Source organism: Hirundo rustica, chromosome 3 (assembly GCF_015227805.2).
Source record: "Hirundo rustica isolate bHirRus1 chromosome 3, bHirRus1.pri.v3, whole genome shotgun sequence".
Taxonomy (NCBI): Eukaryota; Metazoa; Chordata; class Aves; order Passeriformes; family Hirundinidae; genus Hirundo; species Hirundo rustica.
Window position 1 is genome coordinate 12,433,962 of NC_053452.1, and position 14,772 is coordinate 12,448,733.

Sequence of the window (14,772 nt, forward strand, 5' to 3'; positions counted from 1 at the left end):
GCTTCTTACAGAAGCCATTTAACGACTGGAAGTACATTGGGGGAATAAAACCATTGGATCCTGCCGGGTTTCTGGGTCCACCTCCCAGGAATCCAGACCAACGAGATGGCACTTTTCCTGAATTTCCAAGGGAAATGTGTTTGTGCATGTCCTGAGCACTGCCAGCCCCAAAGCTCTAGGATGTCTCCTCAGAGCACAGCGTTTTTTTGGTGTCGGGACTGGTTTGGGGTGGGGGAGCAAGGGATGCGCAGAGCCTGAGTGCCCCCCGATGGCCAAAGCCAACGGGCCCGGGAACGATTAAGAGAAGAATTTGACTCTGCCAGCTTCTATTTGCATATCACTACAGCTGTGTTGGGCAACAGGGCTGAAAACCAGCCTTCAGAGACACCCCTCAGAGTCCTTCCAGCAGATTAATTAAAGTTTAAAATACTTTACAGCGTGTTGGCGTCCTGACAAATCCAAAGCGGACTTTGGTTCTCAGCTGATAACACACCTTCAGTCTCCAGATTATTTGGAAACGAGACAGCGCAAACACGTCAAAGAAAAATAAAATGCCTGCATCCAAAATGGGGAATTCCCAGAAAGCGAGTGACCTCCACTGGCTGCATCCATTGCTACAGGCCCCTGGAATGCCACACACATCGCTGCCCACCCGCCTGTGCTTGCTGGCAGCCTCAGACCTGACTTCTGATACCTTCTCCCCCAGGACCATGTCATTTAACGCCTTCTCGTCTGCTGCAGCACTTTGACATCCCACCCAAAGGTGCACCTCCATGCGTGGAAATATTTCCCCGGGAAAGCAAAGGAGCCAGAGAAAAGCAGTTTTCTTGTTGGAGGTAGAGCAGGCGGCATTTCTGGGAGAAGAGGAAGCTCTGGCATGCACTACCGAACAAAAGGGAACAAGTGGTCTTTACTCAGAGAGCAGCTTCCTATTAAGACTCACTCCGTCGTACATTATGCCTTTCATCCCCACTCAACCACAAAATGATTTTGCTGTAGGAAATACAATGGCAGAAAAAGATTTACATTGAAAGAATCTTTAATAATAAACTGTTGCAGATCTGCCTACTTCCCCATGATTTATAATACAATAAACATCGGATTCTATTAAGTCTCATGCACTGAAGACACGCACTGAAAACCCGAGTATGAAAGCCCTCAATTCTTCCCTTCTCCAGGCCCATAATAGTGAAACGAGCATGGATAAATGTGCTAAGAGTATCTCTTTGCATCTTTTATAGCTTGTGTGTATCAATCTGTAAAGCTTATTAAGAAAGTCATTGCTATGCAAAGCAGCACCCAATCTCTTTCTCTTGCTTTTCAACAGCGCGCAGTGTTTAGCCAATAGGGCTGGGCCCCGGCCCCTCATTCCGCATTCATAACATGCAACATTTGCACAATGTGTATCTCAAAGGCTGCTGAATAGAAAGCCCTAATACTCATGTAAACAACTGCAAACCAATTACTTAATGAATCAGGCCCACACATAATGAGGTGCCAGACAAAGAGCTATAAATGCATTTCTGCGCCCAAGCCTCCGCTTTAAAGTAAAATCCCTCAGCTGTAGTTTGGGCTTAACTGGCACATGATAATTATTGTCTGGGGGACATCAGAGGAGCCATGGTTTTTATTCCGGTCCGGCGGGGTCCGCGCCGAGGTCACTCATCAGCTCAATGACAAAACGCGGCAAAGGAGAATTTATAAAGTGCCACGGCCGAGCTCGCAGAGATGTTTATTCTCAAGTAGTGGGTTTGAGACCACTTGTGAAAGCAATAAAGCCCGAGGAGTGGCTGCCAGGAGCAGAGCTGCAGCACCGCAGAACCATGGCACGGCATGGCACAGCCCAGCTGCAAACAGCTCTGCCTCTTCCTCCTTCCCGCGCCGTGCTCTGGGCAGCCAGTGCCCAGGGCTGCTCCCAAACCCAGCCGTGGCTTTGAGCCATTTTCAAAAACTAACACACTGACTTACAGATTTATTACCATGGTTTTTTAAAGCAGCATCTTTGTGTACCCCTGCATAAAGTATGCTGCTGCTGAGCACCGAGAGGCCTGGAATTATAGACCAGAGGGAATTATTTAAAATCTATTACAAATCAAAGTTGGAGGAAAAGAAAAAAAAAAAAGGCAAAAAAACTGTACAGGATCTAACCGAGGTAGAAGTGGCTGCAGGCATGATTGGCCAGCAGGGCAGCAGCAATGAGGTTTAGCTTGGAGAGTTTTTATTTTAAATAAAATTTAGTTAATTTTAAATTACACATTTTATTCAGCTACAGTGATCCTGTAAGTACGTTCTCAGGGCCCTGTCCTGCTCTTCCTGCTGTCCCAGGCTTCAGGGAAGGGCTAAAATGTAACATTTCAAAATCTCATCTACAGGAACACCCTTGCATTTTATTTTATAATGTGGCTTATGATTCTCAAAGTTCCAGAAAAATATGAAAAGAGAAAACAGTTGAACCTAAGATGGTAAGAATTAATCCCACCAAAAGCAGGAATGCCAGTCATTGCTGCTGGGTTACAGCTTGTATTTAATGTGCTTGAATTATAGAAATTCTATGATTTTAACAGCAGTTGCAGAATCAGAACTGGCCTCACCCACAGCAGCCTACAAATCCATGGAGCAGGAGGATTAAAAGCAAGGAGAGGCTCATATCCTGAGGTGTTCCAAACATACAGTGTTTGATTACAGAAACAGCAACCTTAACCCCGGTCCAATACAAAAAAAAATCAGGGGAGCTTCAGCCCTTTTCTGTCGGGGTTTCTCCCTCATGGAATCCTTTCCAGTGTTACAGCCTTACCTGGAGAAGGGAGGAGCGCTTCCATCTGACAAGGAGATGATTTCCGAATGCGTTCCCGGGCTGTCGCTTTCTTTGGGAATGTTATGGCCACAATCCCCACCTGTGCAGGAAAAACAGGGACTATGAACTTTCCAAGTTCCCATTTACATTGATCAGAAAGGTTATTTTTGTTCTCCTTCCCCTTAAATGTAGATTATTTTGGAATGTTACAGTTCTGTCAATATTATTTGATACCTCTGTATCAAATGGTTTTCAACCATTCTTTTGAATTAGACAAAAATTAATAAATTCTATAAAAATTGAATTAAACATGTATCTTGAGATTTTTATGACTTAAACAGCCAAACACCTAACTATTTCAAAACTTTTCATCCTCACTTTCCTTTCTTCCTCCTCTGTGGATCTCATTTCCACTCTGTAAAGATTGATTTTTAAAAAAAGAGGCAAATGGATTCATTCACTGGAGTCAGACAATTGTTCATCTTTGTATTAGTTTCCAAAGCACATGATGCTCAAGCACAAATCCCCCTTTAAAGGTTGCTTTGCATATATATTTTTTATATATTATGTTTTTATCTACAGCACTGAAACTGTAACTAAGCCTTGCTGTCACCAGTGTCCTCAACCCGGGACAATTCAGTATTTCTATCCACACTGGATTCTCCATTTCCTAACTGGCTGTGCACATTCCCAGTCTCTTCTGCACTTGGATTGCAGTGGCTAAAATCCTGCTCAGTCTCAGGCACTTCCACCAAAGAAATGCCAGAGCCTGCCCAGAAGAAAGACAAATCAAGAATGAGAGGGAAAAAAGATAAAGGGGGTAAAAAATAAAATTATCCCTCCCTTTCACATGATGTATCACAGCTCATGGCACTGCCCCTCCCAAAACCAGTGCTCGAGCTGCTGCTGCCTCTGCTTAGAGATGGATGAAGAATTTCCACCCAGAATTCCTAACTCCAGAACTCCAAGGTTTTTGAGGAACTCAGGTGTCCAACATGAGCTGTTGAATGGCATCATCCAGACTGACTTAAGTGCAGTGTCCAACCTGGCGCTGGCCTGAGGAACTTGCTCCATCCCAAATGTATCAAACGATATCAAAAAGATAAAAAGGTTGACTGAGACTTATTAAATGCCATGACTGGTGCACTCCAAGTAGCACCTCAGAATCCTCAAAGGAGGACCTCACCAGGAAGGACTCGTGGGTGTGGGAAAAGTGGTGGCAGGATTGTTGGCTCATTAAAGGTGCCCTGAAAAGGGAGGCAGAATCCAGCTTGTGCTTCTTCATGATCCCATATAATACATAAAGAAGGGCTAATATTTTCTTTGTAATAGCACTTTTCCTCCTTATTCCTACAGGAGATTTTAGAGCTGGAGAGCAGCTGGGGGTGACATTCCAGCTGTTGTAAAGCCAGACCAGAGTGGAGCAGTTACGCCATTTTTATTCAAATCCTCTACAGCCTTAACGCCTGCTCAAATCAAAGACAAGTGAAAGGGAGAGAGAGAATCTGTTTTTGTTAAAGATTTAACAAACTTGCCCTTTCAATAAAATCAGCAATTTCCTACTCATAAATGAGACTCTTAAACAGTCATCCAGCAAAATGAGAAATAATGGGGTTTATCCTTTTTAATCTCACATTATTCGCCTACCTCAGGAACAGCCAAAGAGCTGAACAATTTCTTTTACGTGTCTTCCCTGATAAAAAACAAAGCATCCACAGAGGAGCTGAGAATGAGCCCCGCTCTCCCGCTGTATCCTCACATAACCTGGTACCACAGGAGATTGCTGTTATCAGTCAGCTCCTCTCTGGGTGAGCCATGCACCAGGTACAATCCCCTTAAAGCCCATTATTTACAGGAGGCCTCCCACAAGCTCCAGACAGGGCATTAAAGAACCAACACAAATACTTCTGGAATAATCACAGATATTCAAGTAAATGAATGTTTTGGTTCTCTTTTTATGTAACAGAAGTAAAAGAAAACTGTACCAAAACTCCAGAAGCATTCCTGAAGTACTATCCTAAAGACTGCTCGGAAGTGCATCCACACAGCTCTCACAGTGAAGTCCATCAAACCCCTAAGCTCCAAAAAGCTTCTGGTGTTTCAAACCAGAAGATCACGGGCTGAAGATGGATCATGTCTGAAAGGAGCAGCTTGGCTTTCAGGTGAGGTGTGAAAAGCCTCATTTTTCACCTCTGGAGACAGAGGAACAGCAGGAATTGGAGTTACTGGGTTTGGCTGAGAAGCTTCTTGGCATTTTTACACACAGGAAACATTAGCACTTGCACGTCTGCTCCATGAAAGAGCCAGGAGAGGTAGGGAAGTCTTGGTGATGGCACTGGCTGGAGGGAGCCACTGTTATCAGGCAGCTTTGGTACAGGAGGCAGAGAGGAGGCTCCTGGCTGGCCCACGCCTATTCTAATGATCCCCAGTCAATTACTCATGGAAGGAATCAAACCAGCAGCCTCTGGAGTTGGCCATATAATTACTGGATCTTCCCCATGGAGACTGACCCCTGTAACACCAACAGCAGGCCCTGACAGGCTCGCAGAGAGGATATTCACACGGTGCAAACGTGGAACATGATTACAAGGAATGAAAGAGGCGCCGCACTCCCCACCTTTGTTTCTGCCAATGTGGACTCTGTGATGTGACGTTTAATCTGCGCTCAGGGCGAGCGGCTGGGTTTGCTCCCTCTGAAGTCGCCCGCGGCACGGAGCCGCCGGGGTGTGATTGTGTAACGCAGTTGAATGCTGGGCCCGAGGTTAATATGCAGCCACCCCTTCCACCTGTAATGGGAATCTTTCCCACCACACTTTCTTGCCCGCTCTCATCTTCACTCCAGCCTGTGACTTCTGGATGTGAACACGCCGTAATGAAACCCATTTCAAAGCAGCAGCCATTAGACCGGTTTGCTTGCTTTTAAGCCCTACTCCCTTTAATTTCCCACTTTTGTTATCTCTTGTTTATTGATCTAAACTATCCATTACTGCTCTTAAAAGCAGCGCCCACTGGGAACTTGCCACTCTGGCTCTCTGTAGCTTCCTCACAGAAGGACAAGCCAACCAAATGTCCTGAGGAATTGAAGACCCAATGGATTTGGGAAACAAACAACCTGCAGCAATGCCCGGCAATAGCAGCATGTGCCAGACCCACTGCAGGAAATTAGCTTAAATCAAAGTCTGGTTGCCTCTGCACACAAGAAAGGCGTGGATTTTGGGGCCTGGAGCAGCCTGTTTGCATTTAATACAAATGCAAAAGCAAAGAGCACGGCAGCCTAATTGTCTGCTGCTGCCAGACTCCAATGGAAGGGGTGCTCCAGGAGCAGAGCAAGCGAGCTGCCATCACTGGAATAATGTATTCCCTCCCTGTGTGAAAGAATGAACTCTCTCCCCGACACTGGCACGTCCTGAGCTGGGAAATGGCCCCGCATGAACCCTTTCATTTTGGCAATTCCTTCTGCAGTCTGGCTTTGTCACAAGAGGCAGCAAATACATCTCCCAGTTCCTAAATGGGAGATGCTTTGTAAATGTGCACACAGAACTCACTGATCCATTTTATAGTGGCCACAGGGCTTGGCTTTTCCTCTCCTGCAGAAAAACCCGTCACCAAAGGCATCACTTAGTTTGGGAACCACAAGCGGTACCAAGATATTTAGGAAAATCCCCCAAATCCATCACAAATGTACATTGATCTGCCAGCGGCTACTGCACAGTCCCCTGGGGATTTGGACAGAACTCCCCTATGTCCAGAGCAGGAACCTGGAGTGGCAGCCAGAGCTGGAACACCCCTTTACCTGTTTCTCTCCATGACAGTTCCCCCTGCTTTCCTTCCCTGCTATTGGTTGGGATCGATGGCAGGCTGAGTGAGGATGCATCACTCTGGACAGGTGGCTCATCCCCATGCTCTTCTGGAAGGGCTTCTCTCAGCGCTGGCACAGCCTGAGCATTCAAAACAAAACAGCCACAGCTCCATTATCTTTCCCCTCAAACATTTTCCAACATACATTCAGGCTAATCTACACTCCTGGGGTAATCTGCTTTCAGGGTGTTTCTGTCAGATGTCCCATTTACTTGACTTCTAGGTGTTCTTCTGGGGCTTGGTATCTTGGTACGGGACAAAAGTATGGACTTGAAACTGTAAAATCTACTCCATGTTCTGCCCTAACTCTCTCACTGTTTAGTAAAACAGTTGTTTAACATCACAGTAAGAAACTGGGGCATTCGCACCCAATGGAATGCCACTTCTATTGATTTATTTAAATAGTTGGCTATAACCTTTTGCAATAACTTAGAAAAACCATGAGTGTGCCACCATTTATAAAATGCTCTGTGTATTCAGCATCAAACATCACTCTGCTTAAAAAAAAAGTCAAAATACATCATTCATGATAAAAAGTCACAGAGAAAGACAAATATAGATGGTTTGCACCAGAGCAAAGGGGTGAGCTTGTTCCAATGCCTGACTGGTATGAAGAGTGGGGACCTTAAAAAGTCCCTTTTCCTGTGGGATGAAGCACTGGACATATTTCCCTGAGACCCCAGGGCTGGTTAACCACAGACTGCCCATCCTTGCCCTGAAAGCCCTGCCAGGGCACAGCCGCAGTGGTGAAGAGGAGTCTCCAGTGCACATGATTTACCCAAGGTGTCAGTGCCCACCTGGACGTCCTGCTCCTCCTCTCCCGAAGCCAGCAGTTGCTCAAACATCTCTGACACCTCCTCTGGGAGCCGAACCCGGTGCTGCTTCAGGAACAAGCCATGGTGGCTCAGGAGAGTCCACAACGCTTCTGTGTCCCTGAGGAAGAAAACTGCACCCTCAGTGGGACAACCCACCCACACATGCTGGGAAAAGCCACCACCCATCCAGTCCTTAATTCCCACTTCTTCTTTTAAAAATGTTCAAAGTGGAAAATACAGGAAGCCACTTTCGAGTTCTGCAGGATGGGCAGGGGGGACCATCATCATCATCACCTTCCCTATCCTGAGGCACAGGATCGGAAGACATAGCCCCGGTCTCAGCACTGTGGCCTGCTCACTCCCTGGGGCACAGCCAGGCACCCACTGCCTCAGGCCTGTCTTTTGCTCAGAAAGAAGAAAAAGGGAAAAGGAAAAAAGCAATCAAGGGGTCTTTTAATGTAGAAAATCTCAATCCTGCAATCCTTTTGTTTGCCAAAGCTGTTTGTTTTTCCTGTTGCTCCAGTGAAGTTTCAGAGGAGTGAATTCCAATTAACTCCAGGAGTGTTTGTCCCTAAGAAACCATTCAGGAGACACAAGGAGCTGCTGGTGCCCGAAGGCGTATCAGCCTCGAAGGAGATGCAGGTACTGCAGAGAGACCCTTCTGCAGTGCTCACAAGTGCCCTGATCCTGCCAGCACTTGAGCGCTGCGAAGCATGAGGAGGGAGGTCTAGACAGAAGCTAAGCAAGACAGAATGGAAATTGTTTTCATTCCTAGGTTAAAGAGACCTGGGAAAAAAAAAAGTAATTCTCACTTGTCCTTGTGGCATATGCACGGGGAAAAAAAGCCCATTTTGAATAACTGCACTTTGTTGTTTTTAAAGGCCATGTGCATCTTCTGTCTCACACAGAATAATTTCCTTCTCAAAATTACATTTCCCATCCTTACTTTCAGATCCTGGGAATGACTGGCTGAGAGGTGTCTAGAGTTCCTGCAATTCCCTGCCTGCCAGAGAGTGGGAGACTCTGTGGGCCAGGGGGACCCGGGGGCTGCCCTGTGGAGCAGGAGTCACCACTGGGGAATGGGAGGGAAGTAAATGAAGCCCTGAACGCTCCTGTTGCCGGTGCAGGCTCAGCTGCCTTGGTGCCGGAGGGGCAGCAGGGATCCAGGACAGAGGCAACAACGTTCCTCAGCCCCCGTGAGTTCTGTGTCCCCCATACCTGGTGTGCTCCTTGTGTCCTGCTCTGCCTGCGGCCTCGACAGTGTTCTCTAGTGGGAGGCTCCCACTCCGTGCGCGCTGGGACATGGCCTGGAGCTGTTGGAGCACCACGGCTTCCATCACCTCCAGGTTGCCCGGAGCCAGCCCGCCGGCCCCAGCATGAGCACTGCAACACAAAGCACGGGGGACAAGCCCCGTGAGAACAGCCCATCCCAGCCTGGAGACAGCACAGCCAGAGGGACAAACAAACATCCGTGGTGCTCTGTGACATATATGGGACGGGACAGGGAGGTCACACATGGCACTTGGAATGTGCCAGATGCAGCCTCCCAGGGAGAGGGAAGCTGAGAACATGCCCCCAGTGGAGCTGCCTCCAGTGGCAGGCTGCGGGGCAGGCATATATGGGGCCCCACTTCCTAATTCCCGAGGAATCCTCCCATCATCAAGTGCCCGCAAGAGTCCCGGTCAGTGAATGCTGTGCATCGTTGTCAATAAAGTTACCAACAATTCTCAGTTCTGTACCTACAGGCCCAGAGGCTGAAGAGGGACAGCGAGGGCTCTCTGCACTGGTTCTGGCAACACCCCAATTCTGGGGATTCCCCTTGCTCTCTTGCTCCATTTATTGTGTTTTTCTGGCCCGGGCCATTTGTCCCCTGGGCTGCACTCACTGACCTGGGCAGCTCCGCTGTCCTCGAGGGCTGGTGCTGGTACAGCACCCGGTGCTGGGGGCTCGTCCTCTCCACCAGGTCCTCCAGGAGCTGCAGCGCATGGCAGAGCTCCGAGCGCTCGGCCATCGTCCCGCCGGGCCTGTGGGTGGACAGACAAGGTGGATGGGAATGACCGACGTGTGACAGGACTTGTCAGTGCATTCCCGTCGCATCCCTCGGCAAAACAAACAGCCTCGTTTGAGCTGTCCAAAGCAAACGACAAAAAACACGTTCCCGAGCTCTGTAGGAAGGGGAAGGGGTGAAAAAAGCACATAAGCAAACAAACCATCCAAAAATCAGCCCGGGCTGAGCCGCTGCATGGAAATTACTCCTGTGCCGAGCACTTTAATTCCTTCACCTCCACAAGCGAAACAAATCTGGTGACCACCTACAGGTATGGGGAAAGCCCTGGGACCTCAGAGGGGTTTTGATGAGGCTGCACCTCTATAATGATGCAAATGAGGACTTAACCACTGAAACAATGCCGCGGGATAATCCCGGGACAGAGGTGTAAATGGCTATTCAGGTTCCCGCCTGCTTCTTTGTAGGGCTCCCAGCCCAGGTCTCCACCAGTAATGAACACGAACACCGCAGCTGGGGCAAAAGAGAGTCTTCTTTCTTTCTCCTACGTGCAGGAGCTGACATGTTTCCACAGTTAACCCTGGCTTACTCTGCCTCCAGGTAGAAGCTCTGTGCACAAAAACTTTCAGCATTTGCACACTCGTGCTGAGCGCTGCCCAAAGCCTCCGAGTGTTGGGCAACAGTGAACAATTAAGTGGGGGCCGCTGTGTCTTTAGTCGAGTTTCCTAGACATTTAATAAGCAAAACAATGCCAGGGAGATCACACAGGCAGTTAAACAGTGCTTTCTCTTTTCCCCCAGCCTTACAAACCCTGTATTCCAGCGCCCGGCTCGTTTCCCATTGTTTTCCTCCCGCTGGGTGGTCCTTCCAGGGTGCCACTCGAGAGGGATACAATAATAAAAAGGGAAGGGGAAGGAAGGGACACTAACATAAAGAAAAACAAAATGTATGACAATCTGCAGCAGGCTACGGATCAGAGGTCAGCAAACAAGAGGTCCTTCTCTTTTACAGGTTGCTTCCTGGAAACAGTCTGATTAAGCTGACAGCTTGAATTATGTGTTACATTTTGTAATGCACAATCCATCTGTGCTAAGTCCTCCTCAATGCAGCTGAAGCAGCACAGGCATAAGCTCTGCCTTTTTTCACCCCCTCAGCTCAGGCCTTAAAATAGTCATCATCTTTCTCCACACTAATTCTCAGAGACCCTCTCCCCCCGCCTCCCACCCCCCCTCCCCCCAGCCCCGGGTTTAAGCCCTCAAAGAAAGGGCTGGGTGCTGCAGGGAATGGTAAGAGGACACGAAGCCTTTCCTTTCCCCCTGGATCAGCAGCTCCACAGGAGGGGACACCAGGAGCCTTCACAAGCCCCCATGGTGCTGGGGGGTGGCTGACAGGAAACCCATCCCAGGCTGTTCCCGTGGGGCTGCGTGTGAGAAGGCAGGAGAGCAGCCTCTGATCCACCAGAGCACCAATGTTACTGCCCCACAACCATCAGTTCTAATAACCAAGGCAGTGAAGCTGCAGCACCCTACTGTGACCTGCAACAAGACGCTCAATCAGCTTTCCCAACATCTCCCTTTCCTTGGCTGCCAACACTTCACTGCAGGGAAAAAACCCCAAACTCCTTAAAAAACAGAGGCTGGCATCTCTGCGGTAAGACAGGAGAGGCATTTGCTCCAAAGATCAAAACTTGTGGCTTCCTGGTGGACAAGGACTGGTTTTGCCTCTGGAGTCAGCCACGGTCTCTGCTCCTTTCAACACCATCCCTCGTACTCATTTCAGATAATTCACCGAAAGTGTATGAACGCTGCTTCCTTCTGATGCCACAGTGACACTGCTGCAGTGGGAGAGTCCAAGCTACAGATATTTCAACTTAAGGCAATAAATACGCAGAATTTAGCGAATTTCAGCACATTTCTTCAGCCAGCACAGGAATTTCACAAGAGAAAACCACAGGGGCTGGAAGGACATCACAAGAATGTGATGTGAATCTGTGGTGTGACAGAGCTAAGGGAGCTGCATTCCCATACTCTGTGTAACATATACAATTGAAATTCATGTACTAATCACTTGCAAGCTTTTCCACAAGATTTTGGCCGATTAATTTTGCAAGTCTCAAGTGTGCACGCTCCATTCCAGGTGTCTTGGAAAGCCCACCTGGCTGTGAGCACAAGGGAACGGCTGCTCCTCCACTCCTGCCGGTGGATCTGCTTTTTCATTTTCAGGTAAAGCAAATTAAAACCCGTTATCTTTTCTGCAGCACCAGCAAGCAGTGGTGATCCCACTTCCACGGCCTTGAGAAGCGGAGACATTCAGCTTGGCACAACGGGAGGAGAGCTCTGTGCCGCGGCTCCAGCCATGCCCCGGGGACAATGCAGGCGCTCAAACCTTGTGTGTAATTTCCCCGGGCCTCGAGAGCTGCTCCGTGTCTCATCAGGCGCTGCACAGCGAGGCCTCGCCGGGGAAGGAACACAAGGTTAAACTGCCGGCGCTGCTGAGACGGGCACTCGGTGCTCTCCCCTCGCTCTACTGTGATTAACAGGTGGGATACAAAGGGAGGACTGGAGGAAAGCTATTTACATGTAAATCAGATGATGTTTCCATAGCGAGCTACAGCCCGATGCAAATGGGAAGGGATAAAGTTACAGAAGTGTCTGCCGGCGGCCGCCAGTTTCTGCTCAGGTGTCAGCACCACCACAACGTGCCCAGGAACTGACATTAACCGATTTAAACACTGCAAACAACCAAGATGGGAAATCCCAACCAACTGGCAGAAGAGGAGAATTCCTTCTGCAGGAGCACTTGTTCTCCAGGGGTAAAAGCGCCGTTTCCTTTGCACAATGTCCCACTACAGACCTACCAGCCCTGCCGGGTGACCTTGGGCCAGCCCCGGGGACCATCCTGCCGTGGGCACTGCCCCACCGGGACAGAGATGCACTTCCCTGTCTCAGGAGGGCGTTGCAGGGCCGAAAATCCTGCCAGGATGGATTTACAGCTGATGCTCTGGCGCTGTGCGCTTGTTGGCCACAAAATCCTGCCACTGTCACACGGCAGCAGAGGACAGGCCTTGTGTCTGCAGCGCGCTGTCCTCATCCTCTCTTACTCTGTTTCCAAACAAAATCCTCAAACAATTCAACCCACGAAAGTTTTACCAAGTAGAGTGACCGGAATAAGATCCAGTACATTTAAAGAACATCATCTGCATTTTAGCAACAAATCTTTCACTTGCCAGCTCTGACCCCAGCAAGGTGCCTGAAGCCCCTGAATGCCCAGCACAGGTACAAGGTACTAAAGGACAGGAGAGAACTCGGCGTGAGCTTTGGTGCCCTGACCAGCCCAGCTGACCCAGCAAACAGGGAGATGATACCTGTGTGGTGCTGAGCTGTCCAAGGGCTCCTCCTGGGCTGCCGAAGGGCTCGGTGGGGGCAGCAGGGAGCCCTCTGTAGCCTGGGTATCCCTGCCCTGCTCCTGCCACGTGCCAGGAATGCTCGGCCTCACCTCCTCAGCACCAGCAGGGACTGGGAGCTTGGCACTGCTCCCCTCCCTGCAAGCCCACCAGCTGCTCAGGCCAGGCTTTGCCCCTGTAATAACAAAAAAAATAATGAATCCAAGACATAAAAACTGTAATTATTCTTCTCAAAACATTAGTAGGATCATGGAGTAGATCACAGTGTAGGAACTGAAACCAGGCTCACCCATACTGTTCACCCCATGTGAGGGATCATCCATGCATCCATCCATCCTTCTGCTCCTCTTGTCTGTGGGCTTCCCTGCCCTCGGCCCCTGTCCTTCCATGCTCCTCTCACAAGGGGGAGTCCAGGGAGGCTGCAGCCTTTGGGGTTTGGGAACAAACCTGGCACTCCTCAAAAACCACCTCAGCACAGAGACCAGCTAACTGACCATATCAGCTCTGGGGGAATCAATCAGCTATCATGCACCAGCTCTGAGGGAGAAGAGAATCAGCCTGAACCAGAAGTGACGCCTCTGCTGAAGCAGAGGTCACTTCACATTAAATCACATTAAATCTCTTCAGATGAGGCTCAGACTATGCCAGGGCCTCCGTGGGCACAGCACAGTGCCTTCCCTCACAGTGCCCCTGATCAGGATCAGCCCCCAGCGCACCCTTCCCTGTCCCAGTGAATGGCCTTGGAGGAAACGGAGACGAAAAGAAGAAAGAAACAGAGAGGAAAAAGGAGTAAAAAGGAGTAAGAGCCCACACACTCCAAGACCAGTGCCAGAGGTGAAGGAGGAACAGCAGCCGTGGGCATGGCCCTGGCTGGGGTGGAGGCAGACAGGGACACATCCCAGTGCCATACCTGGAACACTTCCCCGCTGCTGTCTCGTCCTTGGGGGTGCTGCTTTGGTACCAGAAACTGAGGTGAGCTGCTCAGAGCCTTCATCACTGGCAGCCAGGTCCCCGTGTCCTGCTGCTCCCTCCTCACTCTCTCCAGCAGTGCTCCTGGTCTCGGGACCGAGCTCCTCAGGGGAAGGGGAGCGCAGAGGGGGCTCCTGCTGTGAGCCCAAACCTCCTGTGGCCAAGGCAGCTGGTGTGGGGGAGCCCAGCAAGGCTGCTGCTGGATGGCCCAGTTCTCCTGGTACTGCTGTACTGGTGCAAATTCCCACCTGTCCTCCGGCCTGCGGCACCTGAAACACACAGTGGGACGTGGCAGAAGGAGACTAACAGGAGGCGAAATGTGTGTGGCACATGGAGCTGGGCTCTGAAGAGAAAAGTGTCACAGAATTCAAGACTTTGCTGTGGCATTAATATTACACAACCCCTGGCACACATTCCATGCATCCCAGTGTGAAATGAGGGCCCAGGCCTGCATTAAAGCTCCATGAGCCAAAACACCCAGTGGCAGAAGCTGCCTGCACGCCCAGCCTGGCCAAAGGAGACCCACACGCACCAAGGACTCAAACCCATCTAGACGGTGACTAGATTTTACAGAGTCAAACCTTTGGGATTAGGATCCCACACAGGTTTGGAGACTCTGGACCAAAGCACAACAATCAGAGCTGCCCACAAGGCCCAGAGCCCAGAGGCACCACCGTGTTCCATGTGTGAATCACTTGGCAGACCCAGCTTCCCACACACAATGGAACAAGGCAAAATTCAGTTTCACTGTCTCCCTCCTGCTCTTCCCTTGGCAGCGACATGGCCTTTCCCACCAGGTGATGTGGGACATAGAGCAGACACATTTTGAATGACACTTTCCTCCAAGGACTGTTGAACTTGCACAAAACCAGCTCCAGGAATACAACAACTCTGCTGCTAAATCCCAGTGTTTTAACACTTGCCTCTC

The 14,772-nt window shown here is 49.6% G+C and overlaps 1 protein-coding gene across 11 annotated transcripts in view; it reads right to left on the reverse strand.

Moving 5' to 3' along the window:
* KIZ (kizuna centrosomal protein) overlaps window positions 1–14,772 on the reverse strand; it is a 34,729-nt gene that overhangs the window by 5,184 nt on the left and 14,773 nt on the right. For all 11 annotated transcript variants that reach the window (XM_040058530.2, XM_058419767.1, XM_040058537.2 and 8 more), the window contains 7 exons: window positions 13,786–14,113; window positions 12,837–13,050; window positions 9,357–9,491; window positions 8,686–8,850; window positions 7,450–7,585; window positions 6,588–6,732; window positions 2,795–2,894 (listed from right to left, as the gene is read on the reverse strand). In XM_040058530.2, coding sequence (XP_039914464.1) covers window positions 2,795–2,894; window positions 6,588–6,732; window positions 7,450–7,585; window positions 8,686–8,850; window positions 9,357–9,491; window positions 12,837–13,050; window positions 13,786–14,113 — 1,223 coding nt within the window. The remainder of the gene's footprint in view (window positions 1–2,794; window positions 2,895–6,587; window positions 6,733–7,449; window positions 7,586–8,685; window positions 8,851–9,356; window positions 9,492–12,836; window positions 13,051–13,785; window positions 14,114–14,772) is intronic.